At 42.4% G+C, this 22,872-nt stretch overlaps 2 protein-coding genes across 4 annotated transcripts; both read left to right on the top strand.

Moving 5' to 3' along the window:
* The first annotated feature begins 860 nt into the window (after positions 1–860).
* On the top strand, positions 861–6,037 carry ints5 (integrator complex subunit 5). The gene is made up of 4 exons (XM_084948796.1): positions 861–1,129; positions 2,405–2,657; positions 2,761–4,737; positions 4,918–6,037. The coding sequence occupies exons 1-4, from the start codon at positions 1,035–1,037 to the stop codon at positions 5,623–5,625; spliced, it is 3,033 nt and encodes a 1,010-aa protein (XP_084804922.1). The 5' UTR covers positions 861–1,034; the 3' UTR covers positions 5,626–6,037.
* Positions 6,038–7,094: 1,057 nt separating this feature from the next.
* On the top strand, positions 7,095–22,534 carry ganabb (glucosidase II alpha subunit b). Of its 3 annotated transcripts, none has more exons than XM_084948721.1 (25): positions 7,095–7,280; positions 8,056–8,157; positions 8,253–8,361; positions 8,719–8,846; positions 9,435–9,614; positions 9,780–9,845; positions 13,311–13,368; positions 13,490–13,571; positions 13,696–13,792; positions 13,883–14,063; positions 14,237–14,390; positions 15,134–15,369; positions 15,464–15,590; positions 15,693–15,772; positions 16,068–16,208; positions 16,446–16,542; positions 16,940–17,041; positions 17,979–18,222; positions 18,604–18,668; positions 19,593–19,669; positions 19,771–19,845; positions 19,946–20,059; positions 20,161–20,267; positions 20,514–20,614; positions 21,328–22,534. In XM_084948721.1, the coding sequence occupies exons 1-25, from the start codon at positions 7,261–7,263 to the stop codon at positions 21,435–21,437; spliced, it is 2,853 nt and encodes a 950-aa protein (XP_084804847.1). In that variant the 5' UTR covers positions 7,095–7,260; the 3' UTR covers positions 21,438–22,534. The 3 variants fall into 3 exon arrangements, with proteins under 3 accessions (XP_084804847.1, XP_084804865.1, XP_084804856.1); XM_084948730.1 differs by lacking the exon at positions 7,095–7,280 and adding an exon at positions 7,330–7,809; XM_084948739.1 differs by lacking the exon at positions 9,780–9,845 and having other exon boundaries at positions 7,100–7,280.
* Positions 22,535–22,872: the final 338 nt, after the last annotated feature.

The following is a 22,872-nucleotide window of genomic DNA, read 5'->3' as shown; positions in this document are numbered from 1 at the left end:
TATTTATTATTTAATATCAAAATGTATTGGATGATCCGCAACATTTATGCCCATATACAAAAAGAAATTAGGAAGGGAGCAAATACATTTTCACTGCACTGCCTGTCACCCTGTGAAAACTTTGGCAGCATCACGAAACTCTTTTTTTATTTATTTTAACTACAAAAATCATCCTTATTCAATATAATTTTCTCCCCTGATGAACTTCACCCCACCTGGAGTGGCATGTATTAAATTTAAATTCAACATGAATTGAAAACCAGGATCATAGAAGTCATCTAAATAAGGGGAATGACAGGGAATGAAATTTAAAAGTAGCAATAATGCTCCTATAGGTTGATATCCAAATATCAGCAAATAGGAAAACATTAACTGCTGGCAGCGGCTGATGTTGATCTAATGTGTTTGTAATGAATATTTCACTGTTTATTTGGCACAACTGGAGAATAAATACCACAATTTTTCTCGGTTTTGTATTATTATTATTATCATTTTAAATATCTCTGCTTAAAAGCTTGTATTCCATTAGTAAAGTTAGATCATTAAGTCAGTACTGAAACACATAATAAAGGACACAGAATTAATATGTATCATTTTAAAAGTTAATGTTATTAATTTGTTTGTTTGTTTGTTTTTTTTACCTAAAATATAATTATTAGTTTACAAAAACTACATACTATGATGATGAACTTTTCCGTGACATCTTCATTTTTTTTCTCCCATGTCCCTTGCGGGGCTCCGTAACGTACTATGTAATAATCAGGCGAACTAATTTGATTTTTCTTTGCCTTATCTCTGTCGAGTAGACAGCAGCAGTAGCAGAAATAGACATGACCACTGGGTGTCGCCAAAGACTTCCGCGGTCGGCTTGACGTTTCCTTTTTCTAACAGCGAAGAACTCCCAACTTCCGGCTTCGGAGCGCCCTTTCGTTGTATTTTGTCCTGAAATTTGGTTGCGAAGGCAACAAAAAAGCTGTCATAATCGCTCAAGTCGAAGCCCCACGGCCGAGAGGTGGATTCGCTGTGATGTTTTGATGTTTACCAACCAAGCGATGTCTGTGGTGTTTGACGGGAGTCCGCTGAAAGCGATGCAGAGCTCACACACTCACACACCGCAGACTGCCCTGAGGTGAGTGGCAGATATGACACAAGAAGTGCATCCACGCGATTAAGTCCCACAGCACACGTCTCCTGCTCGGGGTTAACTGTATGAAGAACAGTGGGGCATACATTTATATTTCTGTGCATGATTAAAGTTAGTGCTTTAATCCTAGAGTGCATGCTTTCACCTTAAAGAAGACAAAACACAGTAAACACCTAAATTTGATTTGATCACTTTGATTAGTTTAAAGTCGTATCAAGCGTATGTTTTTACTTATCAATGAAATAACAAAATATTTTTCATTACGAATACTTTCTGTGCAAGGTTAAAAAATGATTACTTCACTGGATCAAAATTAATCTGCTGCTTTTCTAGTAATAGTTAAGTGATTTTCCTTGATGTGACAACATTTCTTTGGCTGTCTTTTCTTTTAAATGACTAATCAATTAATTAATTGATGAAATAATTATCAGAAGAGTTATGATCAATATAACCTCAACAAGGGCTCAGATTGGGCCATATAAGCTTGAATGGTTCACATATAGTTAAAATGGGACCACAGTCTAAAGTATCTTGGATGACACGTGACTGATACTTGATTTTAGAGCCAGGTGACAGTCAATGCCAATGTCGGCCAACTAATGTTGTTAACGCTGTAAACCTGGACACTTCTTGGTTTCATTATATTTATTAAATTCTACTTTTAGGACAAAGAGAATACTAACAAATTAAAGATAGAAATTATTGTTATTTTGATCATCACATAATCAAAATTATTTTAAACATTTAAAAAAAAAAAAAATCCAGATCCAGATTTAGAATCTCGATTTTTAATCTAGAGCTCATAAAATAACAAGTGAATGCCTACAAAAGCCCAAACTGACGACCATCAACTAATAGTTTTGTTTGACTTGAACATAATTTGTTCATAATGTTATAAAACAAAGAACAGCAGGACATACTGGCATTTCTTCAGTGTTGTCATTGGTCAGTTCTCCACACGTAGTTGAGCTTAAATCAAAAGCCCAAGCTTCTACATTTTAATAATAACACTAAACAGTTACTTGCTAGCTTTGCCACTTGTAGTTTTTATATATGTTGTGGAAGGAAGTTTTATTTGTCACAGGATGTCACTTTTGGTTCTGTAAGGCCTTAATGGGTGTTGTTCACAACTTCTTCGTATATTCACACAGAATATGTTAGCAGTGATGTATTCTTAGATTATTATATCCGTCCTTATCATTTTTAGCTTGTTGGTGAGACACCACTCACTTTCCTCATGTCTACTTTCTCCTTCTCTAGTACCCAGGAACTGTCTCAGGAGATCAAGTCCTTCATCAGTGGCGTTGACACCGTTCAGGGCCGGAAGCTCAGCGTCCGAGAACATGCTCGCTGCGCTGTGCGCCTGCTGCGCTCAGTCCCGGCCTGTCGCGGGGCGGTCTTGGAGCATCTGCGAGGCGTGTACGATGAGCATGTGTCCGCCTTCCTGCACAACCTAGAGACGGAGAGTAATGCCAGCACTGGGGTCAGCTCCAACCTGGAGGACATTATACAGGTGTGACTACAAAAATACACCATCATAAAAAAAAATGTGCACATATTGAAGTTAAAAAAGATTTTTAAAGGTTAATTTGTTTTATTATTTCTTTTGTCTGTAGGAGATTCACGGCGTACTGTCAGAGTTCATCCGTCTCAACCCCCGAGCCTGGGCCCCTCTAGTGTCCACCTGGGCTGTGGATTTACTGGGCCAGCTGAGCAGCAAGCATGCCGGGCGCCGTGTCGCCCCCCACTCCTCCAGCCTCAACGAGCTGCTTCAGCTCTGGATGTCTTGTGCTGCCACTCGATCTCTCATGGAAGCCTACTCTCAGTGTCTGGCTGCAATGCTGGCCTGGTGCCCCGATGCCTGTGTCGATGCTCTTTTGGACACTTCAGTTCAGCACTCCCCACATTTTGACTGGGTGGTGGCTCACATTGGGTCTGCCTTCCCCGGTACCATCATCAGCCGAGTGATGGCGTGTGGACTGAAGGACTTCTGCTCTCATGGTGCTAAGGACCAAGGGCTGCTTGTAATGGGAGTGGATAAAGGCAGCAGAGTGCCAAAGATCGGCTCAGTGGTGGGAATCCTTGGACACCTCGCCGCTCACCACTCCGACAGCATCCGGAAAGAGCTGCTGAGGATGTTCCAGGAGAGTCTCAATCCGTCGAGCCCTCTATCTCCAACCTCATCTTCAACATCCTGGGAAAGCTCCCCTCAGCTTCGTCGTGCTGCGGTGCCGTTTCTCCTGCAGCTGGCAGCAATGTCCCCAAACCTTTTTGGTCCTGTGTCTGCAGAGCTTGTCGAGTTGTTGCGCCCCCCTGTCCTGCTCCAGCTACAGGCCGTGCTGCAGGGCCTCCCCAGAGAGGAACTGGATAACATGCTGGGCCTGGTTGTGCATCTCATTAGCCAGAGCCCCTCGGGAGGGGCCCGGGTCCTCAGATTTCTGGCAGACACTGCGACCCCAGCTTCAGTCATTATCTCAGGCCCAACTCCCTCACCTCACGAAGGAGTCCGAGAAGGTTGCGACCGCCTCCTGCAGATGCTGCTCCTGCATCTCCACAAGTTAGTATTCAACCGCACTGATGGAGTTGAGGTCAACCCCCATCACTCTGCTTCCTCACAGCCCCAGAGGGTCATCCCGTTCTTGGAGGAGCTGCAGTCTCACGTTGGTCAGCTGTGTGCTGAGACGCTGCGACTGGAGAGGAAGCGTCACCTCTGGCTGCACCAGCTGCTGTGTCTGCTCTCAGTTTATGGGGGTCCCAGCACAGCCACTGAGGCCCTCTGCCAGCTGCTCACTCAGGCTCGCAATCCAGAGGAGTTGGCTCTGGCCTGGCAGCTCCACACCACGCTCTCCTCCTGCATGGCAGGCCTCATTCCCGCTGCCATTGCACGTAGCGTGGCGCAGATCCACACACACACTCTGGGGCCTCGGCAGCTTAGGCAGCTGTTGCTCAACCTGGCCGCAGCCATCCAGAGTCAGGACGAGGAGAGAAGAGGAGCAACAGGTGCTCAGTCCTCCATGGTGGTCCAGGTGGGCTCGGCGGTCTCAGGACACCTCCATGATTTCTGCCCACTTCTTCTCCACGGTGACCCAGCTGTATCTCACGCTGCAGTACGCCTCCTGTCCTGCAGCCCGTTCCCTCGCACCTGCTCCCCAGCACAGCTGCTCCAACTCTCTCGCGCTGCCGTCACTCATTTCTTCCTGGCTCTGCGAAGGAGAGGAGAAGGAGGGAAGGCAGGGAGAGATGGAGGGCAGGCAGGTGAAGCAGTGAACTGCTCCGTTCTTCTACTGTCCCGTTTTGCCGCATACTCTCCTCTTACACTCAAATCAGTGCTTCAGCAGCTGGTTGAAGGAGCGCTACATAAAGGCAACACCGACCTATTTGGAGGGCAGATCGCAGACATGTCTGGCGCCCCTGTGCCTTCCCCATCTGTGTCGCCTGATGTTGGAGCCTCTTTGCTGGACGTCAACTGTCGGTTTGGTACCACCGTTAATTTTTCAAGTAGTGTGTGGTCTGTGTTTCACGCAGGTGTGATTGGCAAGGGACTAAAGGCTCGCACCATCACACAGCTGCCTGATCCATCCTTAGTCATACAGGTGAGTGTTTAAAGATTGCAGAGCAGTTAAAACTATAAATAGACTAAGGAAGTGGGTTTTTTGTGTATTTTTACTGTAAGTTGTGCATAAAAATTATTGGTCCATGTGACTCCTATGAAATGATCAAACAGGAGATAAATCTGTAATAATGTGCATGTTTTCGTCCTCTTTTCTCTGTAGAACATTCAGATTCTGCTGGCAGTTATTGTCAAGTGTTGCAGCTCCTCCGGTCTGAACGGCTCACGATCACCGTCTGACCCCAATGAGCCGCCACCCATCAACGCGGAGGCAGCCAAGGTTGTTGCAGTTACACTAGTGGAAAACGTCTGTCCCGACGTGGCCAATAGTGAGTTATCCTGGCCCCCAGAAGAGCACGCCCGCACCACAGTGGAGAGAGACATCCACATTCGGCGCTGCTTTGAGGCCCACCCTGTGCTCTTCGCTCTGCTTCAGGTCGTTGCAGCTGGACGACCGGCTCTCTGCTACTGCTCAGCGGTGCTCCGAGGCCTCCTGGCCACTCTGTTGGCCCACTGGGAGGCATCTCGCGAGGCATCATCCACAGACTCCCCATGGCACCTCCAGGCTTCCTGCCTCTTGGTGTCCTGCATGGGAGAAGGCCAGCTCCTGCCGCCCGTCCTGGCCAACGTCCACGAAGCTTTCCCTCACCTGACTCCCTTCGAGGTGAGGCTGCTGCTGCTGGCTGTGTGGGAGTACGTAAGGGGGAATGGGCCCATGCCCCAGAAGTTTGTCTTCAGCTCGGAGAAGGGCATGTTCTGCAGAGATTTCTCACGGGACGGCGACGTGGCAAGATACGTGGCGCCGATCCACAGCGTGCTACATAAAAACATTGACAGACTGGGGCACCTGTGCTGGCGGTTCCAGCTCTGAGGAGTGACGGGGAATAAATAGACTGTTAAATGGAGGGATTACTGTGTTACGGTCCAAGAGCGGACCCCAGAGTTTCAGTCACTGTAGTTCACTACCATATCAGTAGAGGCTTGTGCGCGTGCATACCTTTTTGTATCATTTTTAGACTTGATACATTTCTAACTGGTGAGAAACACAAATGGCACATGTGTACATTGTGTGCATACAGAATCTGGGATGTAATGTGTTTTAATGTGTCATTTTGGTTACAAAAAATACATTAACTGCTAAATCATTTACAGACTGTTTTGTATAATTTTCACATTGTTCGTGTTCTATAATGGAAACACAACTTTGCTTTCTTGTTGTGTACACGACCTCTTCTTTCAGCTACTTTTCAAAAAATAAACCTTTGTTCCAGAATTTGACTTAACTTGAGGGTTCCTCATTGATGTGATCGTCAGAAAGTTGTATTATTAACAGTTTACAGGCTCTTTTTGTGTTTGAGCTTCACTAATTTTGATTAAATGTTAAAAAAGAAAAAAATAACTTGCAAAGAAAAGTTAAGACACTCTAAATAAGGTAAAACAAAAAGACGATTATCAAATCATCAATCCTGGACTTTACAATAGTCTTAAAGTTGTCTTTGAATAACTTTGACTCTACAACTTACAGATAATCTGTATTTCACAAAAGAAAAGGTGGATGAAGTGGAGGTAGTCAGTGGAAGCTAGTAGCCATAATATGTGTGTGTGTGAATGGGAGGGAGACAGGTGGAGTGATCAAGGTGGATGAGTTTAAACACCTGGGCTTAACCATCCAAAGCAATGGGCAGTGCACAAGAGAAGAAAAGAAGACCGATTTGTGGCAGGAGTGAAAGGGAAAGTTTACAAGATGGTAGTGAGATCGCAAAAAAGACAGTGGAGCTGGAGGTGGCAGATGATAAGATTTTCATGAGGGGTGATCAGGATGGACAAAATTAGAAGTGAGTAGATCAGAGGAACAGCTCTTTGGAGATTAAAAGGTAGAAATGCAAGGGTGAGATAGTTTGTCGCAGAGGGAATGTATTGAGCAAAGGATGTTAAAGATGGAGACCATAGTGAAGGTTCATGGATGTAGGGAAGGATTACATGCTGAGGATGGAGGCTGATAATCTGTGGCGATCCCGAAAGGGAGCAGCCGATAGAAGAAGAAATGGGACCATTGACATGAGGTCCAGAGGGGAAAACACGCCTAAATCATGGACGAGCATTGATCTTTAAGGCGATTACATCCATTTGTGTTCCTTGTGTGTGTGTGTGTACATCTGCTGATCGTTATGATTTATAGCACGGCTGTAGTACAGTTGCACGCATCGGATTGGCTGGAAATGAATCCGGTGGGACAAAGACTCCCATGTGTGCACTTCACTGACTGGAGCCTGGCGATGACGTGTCCGTGCCTGAGAGGATACATTCATACGTTCATCCTCTCTTTACAGCCAGAAAAATAACATAAAGATTAAAAAAAAATACTCTTTACAGTGTTAACCGCCACATATTGACCTGCTATCTAAAAAACACGCGTAAATATTAGCGCAGTTGCTGAGTATCCCATTTCTTAACGATCTTTGTTGCGGAGTGATTGGGGGCGGAGTCAAGAGGCCGCATAATCAAGATGGCCACCTTCACTGCAAGGTAGGACAAAGCAGTTCCGTTGTTTCATCGCCAATTTATTCTTTTTTTCGAAATATTATCAGTGCGCGGGAGGACCGAGTTTATCATCGTAGTTGCACATCGTATAAGCGTGAAAGCAAACTCACTGTTTCGGGGTTTAACTGCCGCAAAGTCGGAAAATTAATGCGGGAAAAATTCGATATCCTCCTCAATTGAATTGAATTGAATTAGCGACTTGACAGGCGGGCTCTCAGTAAGGTTAGCACCTTATCTTGATCCGGATTGGCGATTAATGATAACACTGCTGTCAGACAACGGGTGCATTAGTGCGTGTGTAAAAACGTAGACGTTTATTTATTGTTAAATTAAAAATTCGTGGCGGTTTCCTGTTGTATTTTTCCGTCTTGAGCACTCACTAGCTAGCCCGCTTAGCTGATTGCGTTAGCTTTTACTGCCTCTTTTCCCTGTCGGCAGTCTGAACACATCCCCTCATCGGGATTTTTACAGTAGGGCTGGGAATGAGTCTTTAATTGCAGGACCAGCGTCCGAGGTGAGGACAATGGGGTGCTTCTTGTTAATATGCGCACTGTGTGAGGAAATGGGTAATTGTATAGCTGCCTGTCACATTTTCTGGCGCTATTTTTCATCGTTTTAGCACCATAGAGACCAAAGTCCGTCTGTGTGTGCTGTCTGTTACCTAACTCCTGTACTGTAGTTTGGTTAGCTCTGCCAGGCGTTGCATCCAAATGTGATTGCACGCTGAAGCTAATGTTCTTGTCTTTGCTTCCCATTACAGGATGGCGCCTCTCTTGGTAGTCGGGCTGGCTTTGTGCCTCAACGGGACTTGGGCTGTGGACAAAGGCAATTTCAAGACCTGTGAGCAGAGTGCTTTCTGCAAGTGAGTTCCCAAAAGACAAACTGCTCATAAATAAAGCGGCACATAATTGCAGAGGTTTATAACTGGTGTCGCTCTTGGTTTGAAATGTTAAACAGGCGTCAGCGAGCTTTGAAGCCTGGAGAGTCTCCTTATCGAGCCCTGCTGGAGACCATGGAGCTGACCAACACCAGACTCACCCTGCAGCTCATCAATGACAACAACAAGGTAGATTACAGAAAGGGGACTTTGTGATAATCCAACAAACATTTGCACAATCTGCAAAATATGATTTCTCTATATTTTTTTACTTCTGCGTTTGTTTTTATTGCTTTTATCTTTATTTATTGCATTAATAACTGAATTATTAGGCTAACAAATCACTTTTCCCTTGTTCTTATGTTTTTGAACTGTCAGCTGAAATAAAAAAATGTTAATCCCATTTTCCAGGGTAACCTCTTTGTTATGTGAAATCATAGTGACCCATTGCTAAACCCAGTGTTTTCCTATGCTGTGTTTGTAGAAAATGAGGCACCTGCCTTTGCTTCTCACTGTTCTCATTCTCACTTTGTGCTTGTGTCGCAGGTGCGTCTGTTGCTCGAGCTCTACCGCCTCCAGGGAAACATAACGAGGGTGAAGATTAACGAGCTTAAGCCTCTGAAACCTCGCTATGAAGTCCCAGACGTGCTCATCAGGGAGCCTACCACAGAGCCGTGAGTGTCCTGTGAGGGTTTCATGGGTGGGTGGAGGTTTTGATGTTGGGAGTCAAGCCGAAAAGACAAGAACAGGAAGGATACTTATTTCAAAGGATCTTTAAATAGGCAGAGCAACAGAAAATATTTCATGATAACATCAGCTTTTTTAAAGGTTAGGTAAAGTGAGGGTGTGAATTCTGAAATTTCTACTTTGACAAAGATCTGTTAATAAAAGAGATGCTTCAAACAAAGCAACACACACTCAGATGTGACTTAGGAATTATAAGATGAAGAATCTCTCAGATTTTCCTTGTTAAATGAAAGAAAACCCATCATATGGTTCATGGCTTCTCTGCACCTCCTGACTGTGAAGGTGTCAGGTGAGTGAGAACTGAAACTTTGAATAGAAATTGTTCCAGTAAAACAAAAACTTGTAACTGTTTCAGATAGTTTCCTCTCTGTCTTACAGCTTATATAAGTGTGAAGTTGTGATTAATCAGATGATAATAAAAACTATTCAAATTGAGTTCCTGACTTTGCATTTCTTCATCAAAACTAAATCCTCACTTCACATTTCTCTCTCGCTCTCTCTCTTTTTCCTTTCAGCCTATCTGTCTTGTCTCAGGACGAGAATGGTGTGGTGCTGTCCCTGGGGGTGGAGTCTCAGAGAGTCATTATTAGCGCCCGGCCCTTCCGACTGGACATCATGGAAGGAAGCGACGTGCTGATGTCTCTGAACTCACGCGGCCTGCTGGCCTTTGAGCACCTGAGGATGCGCAAGGACACGTGAGAAACCCACGCATGCACACACATTTACAAATGCCAGCCCTCTCTTTGAATCCACGTCGTCACTCCGTGGATGATTTCTGTTTTTGTTCCCATGATATGGTTTGTTTTTTTGAGTATTGTCTCTGACTCGTTGTTCTGTCCTCTTCTCCCCTATCATCCTAGTTTCTCCTATAAAGTAACTAGCACAGTGGCTAGCGTGTGGGATAATATCAAGAGGGTATTCTCTAGGTAAAGACCCTTAAGATTTGTGTGTATTCTGTCCCATGTGCTAATGCTGCCAGTAGTGACATGAAATTTAGGGCCACACATCATATCAACTGCTGTATTTACCCTCAAATAAATGTGACGGAGAGAGAGGGTGTGGGTGAGTGTGTGCATGGTGTTGTTTGATTTTTATTTAGATTAAGGGATCATTCCAGCCCTTCCTGTTAGCATAGCTGTGATAGACCGTCTTTACAATGACCATCAGAAGACCCAGAGAGATTATCCGGCAGAGTCTGCTTTAGGCCTTTTAGTTACTGTCTGCGTAAACAATGTTTTGTCAGATCAATGTTTGATTAACTGTACTCATTTAGTATTGCTCTAGCAGCTCGTCTGATAAATTCATCTAACACCGCAACTGCATGACTGACTGGATTTCTCAATCTGTTCTTTTGAATGAATGATTCAAATTTTCACTCTTGCTTAATTTATGGTCAGAGCTAAGTGCAGAAATAATGTTAGCGCTGGTTTAAGGTCCAGATAAGAGCTATGATGTGGCATTACACACACGTCAGGGTTTCCCACAAACTTATTTTAGATCTACCAGAGATTATGTTGCTGTCATACATAGCATAAAAGAGAGGGATAGTATGATGTCTTATAAATCACTGAGATGCCGTTAGGGCTGTTCGATATAACGATATATATATCGGATGACGATATAAAAAAAAAAAGTCTATCGTTTCATTTTACGCTATCGTTTGTTTCGTGGTGTTGCAAAATAAACTGTTTACGGCAATATTTTTTTTTTCATCGTTTTGATGAAGTTCTCTCTTTCTCTTTTATTTAATATAACCACACTACGGATGGACAAGCGCCTGTTTTTATGCGTTGTGGTTAGCAACAACAATGGTAACACCATCACGTGTCCGCTTGTTTATGTTCCACATAAACCTTTCACAATAAAGCTCAAGATCCTGTTGAGACTTTTCAAAATAAACAGAATCACGTGAAAGAGCAGATTATTTACGGATGAGAAGCAAAAAAGAGCCGCCAGGTGCTAAAAAATAAACCTTAGACTCAAACGTTAGAACAGGCTTTTCCCCGCAGCACGCCGTGTAATAAATACTCACAAAGAAAACAGCGGCCGTTACAACTTATGTCTAAAAATGTGTAGTTTCATGCATCGGTTAAAACACTCGACTCCAGCTACATGACGCGCAGCTGGAAACACTTCCCGCAAGACGAGCTGCCCGAGATTCACAGAATTTACAGAAAATGTTACATTTTTGTGATTTATATCGTTATCCGGACGATAGAATTCTTATATCGGGATATGAGATTTTGGTCATATCACACAGCCCTAGATGCTGTCACCATCTTGGTGTTTTGAAACCAGATTTGATTAGAGAGAGGTGGATGGAGGATAACCCTCCTTCCTGACACTAGGGCTGCCACAAACGATTATTTTGATAGTCGACTAGTCACCGATTAATTTTGCGATTAGTCGACTAATCAGATCATCATCCATTGGACGTAAAACTACAGCTTATTGCACCAGCAGCATCTGCTCTTATATAACTATCATTAGCTTACAGCTTTAAGTGTTTAAGGTGCTAACTAAAAATAAAGACACGATGATAGTTTATTAAATTTTAATGAAATTTGCAGATTGTTTAGGTGAAGTTTAATAAACTCAGCCGTCTGCTCCTTGATATCTAACATATAACGGGACACCGGAGTAAATTCTGGAGCATCTCACACTTCTGATAATCAGCTGTCTGCCTGACGTTTATTCAGCTGTGTAAAAACTATAACTTTGATCTCAGCCAAACCGATTTACTCAGGAACAAATAAAATACTAAAAAAAGCCAAACAATAACATTTTTAAGTTATCTAAGTGACTTATATATGTTTAACCTGAGTAGCGAAAGACTGAGGTGGGTTTGAAGCCGGGAGTCCGGTGTTCTCACGACTCTAGTGAGCCTTTCCCCGGCTAGCTATCGAGCTAGTGGGTAACAGATGTCTCTGAAAACGTCGGAGCGCTTTTGAAAATATGTGGTGTCTTGATAAACTGAGCAGATATTTGAGGTTTACACAGCTACATTCTCGCCTGAAAATATGTTAAACGTTTATTTTGTGACCCAGAAAGAATAATAAGAGTAACATTAAAACTAACTAGCTGCCGCCATTGTTGGAAACTGAGCTGGGCTGCGCTATGAATTCTGGGACAGAGCTACTTCTTCTTCTTCGGGGTTTAACGGCAGCTGGCATCTTTGTACATGCAGTGCTGCCATCTTCTGTTTCAGTCCGTTATTACACTCTTAAATCCTACTACTTATTCCTGCGTCTTTTGTGATCTTACAAAGCTTCAAACGATGCGTCGACTATTAAATTAGTCGTCGACGATTTTGATAGTCGACGTAATCGTGACTAGTCGACTAATCGTGGCAGCCCTACCTGACACTTAGCGTGACCAAAATGTAAACAATTGACTTAATGTTTTATTTAGTGTGATCTGAGTGTGACTGAGCATATAAATTCATCAGGAAAATGTTTACAGAGGTCAAGCCTGAGGGCTGTTTTCCTGTAGACTTCAACAGAACTTGAAGTGTTTCTGCAGCCACAGGTTGCAGCGCTTAATGGTGGTCTAGCAAGTTCCAGGTTCACCAGTTGCTACACTGAGCCCATCTAGGCTGCAGAGCATAATAATGACTAACATCACCAAATAGTCCAAGACAATGGAGTTAAGTTTATCTGCATATAAAATATGTATACGTTAATGTAAGATCATGCATAAACTCACAAACACCCTCTAACTTCTCCTGCCACAAAGTCAGTGGGAGACAGTGCATGTAGTCTGTGTCCTGCCTCTTAGTTCTCAGGCATTACCTCAATTCCCAAACCCAACAGCAACATCTCTCTTTGTGGTTATATTTCAGTTTGTAGTTGTGCGTGTTCTTGGTGTAAGAACTGGCATTGGAGCCATTTTAACCAACAATACAGTGCTTGCTGTCTGCATTAACAGGGTTTTAAGACAAGCTGTTGTTTACACTTATCCCTGGCATGTATATCACTGCAATTCATTTCAAAACTTTGTAGCAAATGTGTGAAGGGTCTTTTGGTGGCTTACTCTTGGTTACTTTCAGGTTATGCCTGATCCACTGGGTACAAGTCCTTTGGGTGTTACGTGCTACAGCCTCTGGAGCTCCTGTACTATAATGTGTAGCTTGAAATAGCCACAAGGCAGGGAGTTGCTCAGTCCCTTTTGTCATTACAGTAATTAATGGTAGATATGGTCAGATGTCAGTGTGGTGTCAGCGGGGGCAATCACCAACTTGTGTTTGTATGTCCCTTTCCTTGAATCATAGTTTAATTATCCCATATATTACCACCATCACAATATCATCAAGATGGCCTGACTTTGCCAAAGTAACACACCTTTTTTTTTCCCATACCCCCTCCTCGCGTTGTTCTTTATGCCATGAGCAGTCAGGCAGACCCAGAGGCTGAGAAGAAGGAGGAGGCTGATCCAGCAAACCAAGCAGAGGTACTGCACAATAAAATCCACTCTCTTTCAGTCTTTCCCTCTTGATTTAAAACCACCATTTCACTGCTGCATCTCAGCTAGATCTGAGTGACGTGACTATTTCCCCCTGTTTGGCTAACAGACAACAAAGGAAGAGGAAGAGAAAGTAGAAGACGGGATGTGGGAAGAAACATTTAAATCGCACACAGACAGCAAACCTAATGGTAAATCCTACTTGTGATTTCAGTATCGGTATCATAATGTCTGCATGTCAGTGTGTGTGTTCGGGTTTGCCAGGTGGTGAAAAGGTGTTCTGTTTGACTGATGTTGGATGTGTTTGCTCCTCAGGTCCATCTGCTGTTAGTTTAGATTTCTCATTGCCAGGAGTCGAGCATGTTTATGGTATTCCAGAACATGCAGACACTCTCAGACTCAAAACAACAGAGTGAGTGCCACCAGCATTTTACATGTAGAATAGATTTCATTATGAAAAATGCACCGATGTTTTATGCATGCCTGTGTTTGTGTGTTCCAGTAATGGAGATCCGTATCGACTCTATAACCTGGATGTGTTCCAGTATGAACTGTATAACCCTATGGCCTTGTACGGGTCTGTCCCAGTGATGGTAGCCCACAGTGCCCAGCGAACTACAGGCATCTTCTGGCTTAATGCTGCAGAGACCTGGGTGGATATTAGCTCCAATACTGCTGGAAAGGTATGTGGGGGGTTGTCATTTCCTCCAAGAAGTCTTGATCTGGATTGTTACTTAAAGTGAATTTAGTTTTTTTTGTTTGTTTGTTTTCGTCGTTGTTGTTTTTTTTTGTTTTAGCCATCAGTAATTATATCAAAATTATAAAAGCATCTTTTGTCGTGCTGCTCTCTTTCCAGACTGTTTTTGGGAAAATGCTAGATTATGTTCAGGGCTCCAGTGAGACACCACAGACAGATGTGCGTTGGATCTCTGAAAGCGGCATCATTGACGTCTTCATTATGCTGGGACCAACTCCTAAAGACGTCTTCTCTCAGTACGCCTCTCTTACAGGTAGGAAGTGTCAATACTGCTGAGACTCTTGTGTAAAGTTGTATACACAAATACCACTAGCATTCATTTAATAGTCTTAATGTCTTAATGGTTCTTATTGAGGGCCTGTTGGGATTTCCTTGTTCGTTAGCAATTGCTTCTGGCCGGGAGCACAGGAGTGGTACCCTCGAGCTAAAACGTGTCGGTTCAGTTAGACAGTAGTCTACTGGGCTGTATGAAGGCCCAATACACGATAAAAAAATCTTATGGTGAACTCTGACTATTCAAGGATACAACCTATTTTGCTATTTTTATTTATTTTTTTAGCTTAAAATGAGCAGTCCAATTTATTCAGATTTGTTTTGATATCTCTTATTCATAAGAAATATTCCAGTCTCCTTAGTTGTAATAATGTTTATTAGATTCATTTTTTAGCCTAGGTAAGCACCTGATTGTAATCTGCAGAGTATTAATTAATACTGAGACAGTTTTTCAGTGAACCCAATAATTATATTTGGTTCACAAATTCAATCACGGTAATGCAATATTTGCCTTCTTGAACCCTCTAGTTGAGATTGCTGGTAATTTTAAACAGAAGTGATTAAAATCAGTGGTGATTCATGAAAGCGTCTGCTCAAATGTATTTTATTTCAAGTCAAATTTTTATTAATCTTTTATATTATTGATTGATTGCCTAATGCCAGTAATAAAACTACAAATTTTGAATAACAGCTCTTGACTGGCCTCTTCTTTGTGTTTATCAGGCACTCAGTCTTTCCCTCCCCTGGCTTCCCTGGGATACCATCAGTGCCGCTGGAATTACAATGACCAGGAGGACGTGAAGTCGGTCGATGCCGGCTTTGACGAACACGACATCCCCTATGACTTCATCTGGCTCGATATCGAGCACACCGATGGGAAGCGCTACTTCACCTGGGATCCGCACAAGTTTGCGACCCCGAAGGAGATGCTGCAGGGTCTCATGGACAAGAAGCGCAAGGTACAGATGGAAATATGATGATCACAGTGATATGATGCACAGTTTGATGGGTGTCTGGCCAGAACTTCACTTCACTTTTTTTTTACTTTTCTAGATGGTTGCTATTGTGGACCCCCACATTAAAGTAGACAGCAACTACAAGATCCATAATGAAATCCGCTCTCTGGGTTTCTATGTCAAGAATAAAGATGGTGGCGACTATGAAGGCTGGTGCTGGCCTGGTAAGAGTGAGAACTCCACATCAGTATTTCTTTATCAAACATAAAATATTTCTCTAATATTTGTTCTCTTTGTTTTTCCTTGGGTTGGATGACATCTGTTAGGAAGTGCCAGTTATCCAGACTTCACTCGTGCAGACATGAGAGCCTGGTGGGCCAGCATGTTTGCCTACGATCAGTATGAGGTGAGCCTTGAAGAGATGAAGTTGCTAATCTGCAACTAAAAGTTTACCTATTGAAGATACAGCGTGACACCTGTGTAACTGATATATGATGCTTTTGTTGCATTTTTGTTTTAGTAAACAACATTTATTTAATATATTCTCACATGAAACTGAACCACCTGAGCTTTCCACAATTGGCTTGTAACTGAATATTCATTCAAGCTTGAACTTTTTAGGAGTAAAAATAAATAAATAGATTTTCCATAAATTTGTTTAATCTCATCTCAAAATGAAATCTAATCTGTTCACTCTCCAGGGCACCATGGAGAACCTGCATACATGGAACGACATGAATGAGCCATCAGTCTTCAATGGGCCGGAGGTCACTATGCACAAGGATGCAATGCATGGATCCTGGGAGCATCGTGATATACACAACCTGTATGGTTTATATGTGGTGAGTGTATTTCACTGTGACCTTTCTCATTAATAATTTTTCAGAGAACCTATAGATTATTTGGAGTTTGTGTTACTCTGTTGGAGGACAGATAATCTTTGGCATCCTTTTATTACCTGTTACTGAAAATAAAACTCCTTTAAAAAGGAATAAGATATCCTAAAGTTGTATTTGGTAACTTACTGTAAAATGTTAGTCTGTTTTCCTCTTATTTATCGATTTCTTTATTATCGACAGCAAATGGCCACGGCGGAGGGTTTGATCCAGCGGTCAGGAGGAGTTGAGCGACCATTTGTCCTGACCAGGGCCTTCTTCGCTGGGTCTCAGCGCATCGGTGAGCCATTTTCTTTCTTTACTTTCTTGCCTGCTCTAATGTAGACGTGGCATCACACGTCGAACAGCTGACGTTTACAGGATGCAGTCTTCTTTGTTTACATTTGGCGTTGGCTAGACCAAACACCACTTTAAGTTTGTTCAGACTGAGCCGTGAAAGGACCCTCGACTCTTGGACAGTAAAATTATCAATGCTCATAAAAACAGCACGGATCATTGTTTGACAAGAACCATTGTTTGATAACCCTTACCCTTAATAATTCCCTAATTAGTAGTACTGTAAAGGCAGTAAATTGAAGCTTAAAATTAAAACGGTTCACCTTATTTTTACTTTTCATAACAAAAAGAATTGGGTGTTGCATTATCTTGTGTGTTAAGGTTTGTTTTTTGGCTCTTAGGTGCTGTGTGGACAGGAGATAATGCTGCTGAGTGGGACCACCTGAAAATATCCATCCCCATGTGTTTGAGTATGGGCCTGGTTGGAATCTCTTTCTGTGGAGGTGAGTGCGACCCTCCTAGATTCTCTGGTCAGCTTAAAATGGCCATCGTGTTCAGTTTCATTCATGTTGCACAGTGATGTTGTTCAGATACTGTTTGTGCTGGTCAATCTCATGATGAGGATAACCATCCAAACCACAATAAAGCCATAATTGGTTTAGTCTGATTAAAATCGAATACAATCGTCAAATGCATCTCTTGATGCTGCTGCAAGTTTTTTGTTTTGTTTTTTCCCCCCCTTTGCCTCATTTAATGTTTTGCCCTCCGTCTGATAACTGTTCGAACCTGATTTAACTTAATTCTTAAGGCTGAAACGCTGCTCTGCTGCCACACTGGAGACTGAAATTACCACCATCATTACAGCTAGAGGTTTATACTCCAGGCCCAGAGAAGTGATCAGAAGTCATCAAAGCTCTGAGCGTGGGACTTTCCAAACCTGGAGGCACCACTTCTAGTTCTATCAGTCCTCAGATTTTTCTTTCCTTTTTATTTATAGTACTTACAAAGTTGATTTTTATAAAACCTCAAATGTGGAACAGAATAATGCTAAAAAACCCTTTATTTGCTACCTTTTAATATTTAGCTATACTGCAGCTTGCAAATAGGTGTGAGTGTGCAGCATCTAACTTGAACACAGCAGTAAAACAGGACTGAATTTTGAAAGGGGAAAATGCATTCATTCAGATCAGTTTTACGTAATTGTTTTGACTAATATACAAATCCCTCGGGTGTTTGGTAAGGTTGTCATGGAAATGGGCATGAGGCATTACCATGGTGAGCCCATATTCCCATGTTTAATCAGCTGCAGTCACATAAATATTGATTTGGTACAAAATCCGCTTTAAGAGTTGAGCTCTAAACATGGATTATTTTAAGAAGTTTGTGTCCTGCCGTCTTGTGTTGTCAACCGAGGCTATAATGTCCCTCTCTGTCTCACAGCTGACATCGGTGGCTTCTTCAAGTCTCCCAGCACTGAACTGCTTGTGCGTTGGTACCAGGCGGGTGCTTACCAGCCATTCTATAGAGCCCATGCCCATCTGGACACGCCCCGCCGCGAGCCCTGGCTGTTTGGTCCAGAAAACACTGCACTGATCCGTGAAGCCGTGCGCCAGCGCTACACCTTCCTGCCCTACTGGTACCAGCTGTTCTACCGCGCACATGTGACAGGAGAGCCTGTCATGAGGTGATGATTTTGTATTTATTGACTGTCTATCCACAGATAACTGTACTCTGAAGAGGCCTCATTTGACCAAACTGCTGTTTAAAATGTATCTAATATGCCAACTAATTTTAAGGCAGTTATTTGATTGCTTTTAGAGTTTATAAATAAGAGTGATGCATAATACCACACAAAAAGACAGTGTATTCAAGTAGTTACTGCAATGTGCTGTAGGAAAGAGGTGAATATTACTTTCCCAATCAAGAGAAATGGAATTTCAAATCGGGAAGGAAAAAAATCCTTTATTTAGGTTATATATCAGGTTATAAAAATATATTGCAGTGTGGCTGATTTGTGCAGTATATTGCGATGCAGATGCAAATATTGTGTGCATGTCTATTGCAGACCTCTGTGGGTGGAGTACCCTCAGGATCTGGCTACTTTTGCTCTGGAAGACGAGTACTTAATCGGTGAGACACATAACCAAATTTGAGACCTTCAGTATTCATCAAGCATCCACAGTGATAACTGCAGTTTGTCATTGAAAGACCCCCCTGAGTGATCTGGGATTAAAAGCGACCCAAAGTAATCCTTTCACGGGTTCATCTACAGAAACCTTGCTGAACAAAGGCTCCCTTATGTTCAAAAATGCAATGATCCTTAGTGGAAATTTATTTCTGTCACCTTATTGCGCTTTCCTCTCATGTGACTCACCTGATGCATCAGTTGATTGTGTTGTCGTGATGTGTGATTTGAGTGTGGTGCTCTGTAAGTGATTTATCAAATGGCACTTTAAACCCACACTTAGGACTACATGCAACACAAGACTGTTCAACGCCACATCAAATGACAAGAAGTGCAACAAGGTGACAGAGCTATGGTTGCACTGACACAAACAAATGGTTTGTCAGGTGAGCAGCTAACAGGGACAGTCTGATGCTCAGACCGGTCTTGTCACAGCTGAAGTTACAGTGAACATGATTTTGGCTAAAATATAACCTCCTACTATGTAGCTTCCCTCAGTTTGTTTCTTTCCAGCTGACAAACTTACTGCTTTGGGTCACTGTTTTCCCTTCTCTATAAATCATGTTTTGGAAGTACAGGTTGTATAGTGGGGGTACACTATTATTTATGTTATAGAGTTATCTACAACTTGCTTCTGCTGCCATCAGGTGGCCAAAAATACCTGTTATCTCGGTTTAAATTGACTTATAATGTTCAGACACTTGAATTAGAAAATCTGTGCAGTTGTGCCTGTTTGTGTGGTGGTGCTTCATTTTGTCTTGTACAAGATGACAAATGAGAATAAAACCCTGAATCCAGTTGTTCCAGTCAGACAGGCATATTTTGAAATGGTTGCCACTTCCCCTGACGGCATTTTAATTCTGCCTCAGGACGAGACTTGCTGGTGCACCCAGTTGTTGAGGAGGGAGCCAGAGGAGTCACTGCCTACCTGCCCGGCAAAGATGAGGTAAGAGGAAGAAACGGAGGCTTTTATTTTGACACATGTAGCGGGTATCTTTGATCTTTTCAGACGGGCGTATCTTAATGTGTGTGAACGTGTGTTATCAGGTCTGGTTCGATGTCCACACCTTCCAGAAACACAACGGAGCCCAAAACCTTTACATTCCTGTCACCATGAGCTCTGTAAGTGTCAAACTCTCAGCTTAACTTTTTTTTTTTTTTTTTAAGCTCAATGTATTCTTTCTCACATTTCTCATTAGTAGCCTTGGTATTTTGTTGTTAGATCCCGGTTTTCCAGCGTGGCGGTTCCATAATTCCTAGGAAGCTTAGAGTCCGCAGGTCCTCCACCTGCATGGAGCATGACCCCTACACTCTCTATGTGGCTCTTAATCTCCAGGTAACTGAACTGCACATCCTCTGTTGCTACAGTGCTAAGTAATGTTGAGATGTTAATGACAGGTTTTAACCATTTATTTAATGCATTATTTATTTTGATAGAGAACTGCAGATGGTGAGCTCTACATAGACGATGGCCATACTTTCAACTATGAAAAGGAGTTCATCTACAGGAAGCTTACCTTTGCCAACAAAGTCCTCTCTTCTGTGTGAGTGACGGATATGTTACCAAAATTATCTGTCTGAATTAAAAAAAAAAAAAAAAAAAAAAACCCCAAAAAACATGATGTCACTATAGTTACTTTTAATAGTCTCAGAAATGTAACATTATAAAATATAAACACAGTGAAACTGAAGAAACGTTTCCACATGTTGTGCCAATCTATTCAGGGACAATTTATTTAATCTTAAATCTGTTATTGCTAAGTATTTAACTCTGTCTGCCTGATCCACAGTAACCTTGCTCCTGATGCCAAGTTTACTACCGATTCCTGGATTGAACGTATTATCGTACTGGGAGCCAGTAAACCCAGCAAAGTTACCCTTAAGACTGCTGGTAAGTGCTTGATATGAAATCATCTGCAGTTCGAGTCTGCATGTTGAAGCTCCTTTCAAATGTTTTAAATGTAAGCATTTACTGGTAAACACTCATGGAATTAAAAAAAATCGTGATGTGTGCCATTAAAGTGGGATATAAGATAAAAAGGGATCTACTGGGTGAAATTTCATGCTCCAGATTTGTATTTTTGTGCTAAAGTAGATCTGTATGAAACAGTTATAGTCACTATTTAGCTTTTGATAGGCCTTGGATGCAGCTCCTCTATTCATCCAGTGCTTGAAGTAAGCCACCTTTCTCATGCCCCTCACAAATAGAAAGTTTGAACATGAGGTGGGTGGGGCTTCTCATTGACATGCAGATTCAGGACCAGGAAAAACTGTACAGACAACACTCTGAAGCGGATATTTGTTTATACTACGACTGTTTAGTGTGAGCATCAACAACTGAAACGGGCAATGGATGACCAAAAATAAGGGAAAGGATCGTGGATAATCACCATTTTCTACTCTTTGCTGATTTCCCCTTATTTAGTTTCATGCCGTTTAAGAAGTTGTTTTCAAACTGTTATTCAGATGGGATGGCAGCTTTAGGATTTGAAAGATTTAAGATGTGAAAATTGGCAATCTGTTATGGATTTATGTGAAAAATATGCAGCTTCTAAACTTAAAATCCCCTGATGTTTGTTTTCTTACTTTTTTGTTTGTTTACAGATGGCCAAGAGAAGCAGCTGGAGTTCGATTTTGACGCCTCCATGTCTGTTCTGACAGTCCGTAAGCCCGGCATGAACGCAGGGGCCGACTGGACCGTGACATTTCAGTAATCGTGAAAGATGAAAGAGGAGGAAGCAGGAGGGGGAAAACGACTGATTTAAACTGAAAGTGAGCGGAGGGAGAGAGAGGGAAACGGAAATAAGGCACTAATACCCATAACTAACTAAAACAGAGTAAGATAGGCAACATGTTGGGGAAAAATGATACACAAGACACTGATTACACGCACACAGAGATTTATGTATACCTGTTAGTCGATCTGAGCCACTTTACTTCTCTGCCATTTCCCTCTTGTGTTCACACTCTAATACGTAACACAGAGAGTTCAGGGTTATTGCTGGATGAACAATTATGTTTTGTCACATTGCTCGACCTGTTTGATTCATGTCATTGTTAGGAATCTTTGGGGTAAGACAGAAACTTGTTTTTGTTTTGTTTTTTTGTCCACTTCATTTTCCATCCAGTTTCCCTCAGAAAAACCCCCCAAACCAATCCACTGTTTTCCATTTAAAATGAAAGTTCACATTCAAATCCTCCATCTGCTGCTGATCCCCTCGATGCTCATCGAAAACTCATTTCATTCCTCTTTTAAGAAAAGCACTTAAATTGACTTAGATTCAGGCTGTCTTTGTTTGTTCCCTGTATTGCAGAATTTGTGCAGATGGTTAATCAACTGGCACCGATCTGGTTACTTACCTGCTGCTTAGTGAGGGGATTTGCAGCTGTTGTTTAGAACAAAGTTGGCAATGGGAATCACTTCAGGGGACTGAACCACTGTCAATTTGTGGCTCATTCTGTTGATGTGCTTTCATTGTTTTAATTTTGTTTTCCTGCATTGTTCAAGAGATTTTCCTTCAATGCACTTGAAGAAGAATGAGAACTGATTGAAATGATTCTTTGGAGGTTAGTTATACTCCACCTAGTCAAATGATCTGACCTTTTTGTTGTAGTTTTGTTCTGGGAGGGTTGTTTTTTTTGTTTTTGTTTGCTTGATTGCTTTTATGATCACAACCATATGCTTAGTTGCATTTTTGTTGGTAATGAACTGGTGGAAATGGAAGTGAAGGATCGGACTTCAGCTCTCAAAGTTGTCAGATGTACTTTAAAAAGATGAGACCAAGTGAAAATAAAATTGATCAAATGTAAACCTATTGCCTTCTATGAGTCAGTAATTCATAAATGTTTCTTCCATCCATCCATTCGCTTTTCAGGGTCGCGGGGGGCGCTGGAGCCTATCCCAGCTGTCATAGGGCGAGAGGCGGGGTACACCCTGGACAGGTCGCCAGTCTGTCGCAGGGCCAACACACAGGGACAGACAACCGTTCGCGCTCACATTCACTCGCACATTCACACCTAATGGCAATTTGGATTTTCCAATTAACCTATCCCCACAAGCTGCATGTCTTTGGACGGTGGGAGGAAGCCGGAGTACCCAGAGGGAACCCACACAAACACGGGGAGAACATGCAAACTCCACACAGAAAG

The sequence above is a fragment of the Perissodus microlepis genome, chromosome 2 (assembly GCF_051167445.1).
Source record: "Perissodus microlepis isolate ML-2025 ecotype Zambia chromosome 2, ASM5116744v1, whole genome shotgun sequence".
In the NCBI taxonomy this organism is placed as follows: Eukaryota; Metazoa; Chordata; class Actinopteri; order Cichliformes; family Cichlidae; genus Perissodus; species Perissodus microlepis.
This window is presented reverse-complemented; position numbering and strand designations above follow the sequence as displayed.

Coding starts and splice junctions, on each gene's coding strand:
- ints5 (XM_084948796.1), top strand. CDS start 1,035: ATGTTTACCAACCAAGCGATGTCTGTGGTGTTTGACGGGAGTCCGCTG. Junction 1,130..2,404: donor ACACCGCAGACTGCCCTGAG/GTGAGTGGCAGA, acceptor CTCCTTCTCTAG/TACCCAGGAACTGTCTCAGG. Junction 4,738..4,917: donor ATCCATCCTTAGTCATACAG/GTGAGTGTTTAA, acceptor TTTTCTCTGTAG/AACATTCAGATTCTGCTGGC.
- ganabb (XM_084948721.1), top strand. CDS start 7,261: ATGGCCACCTTCACTGCAAG. Junction 14,064..14,236: donor GCTCCAATACTGCTGGAAAG/GTATGTGGGGGG, acceptor CTCTCTTTCCAG/ACTGTTTTTGGGAAAATGCT. Junction 15,591..15,692: donor TGAAGGCTGGTGCTGGCCTG/GTAAGAGTGAGA, acceptor GACATCTGTTAG/GAAGTGCCAGTTATCCAGAC.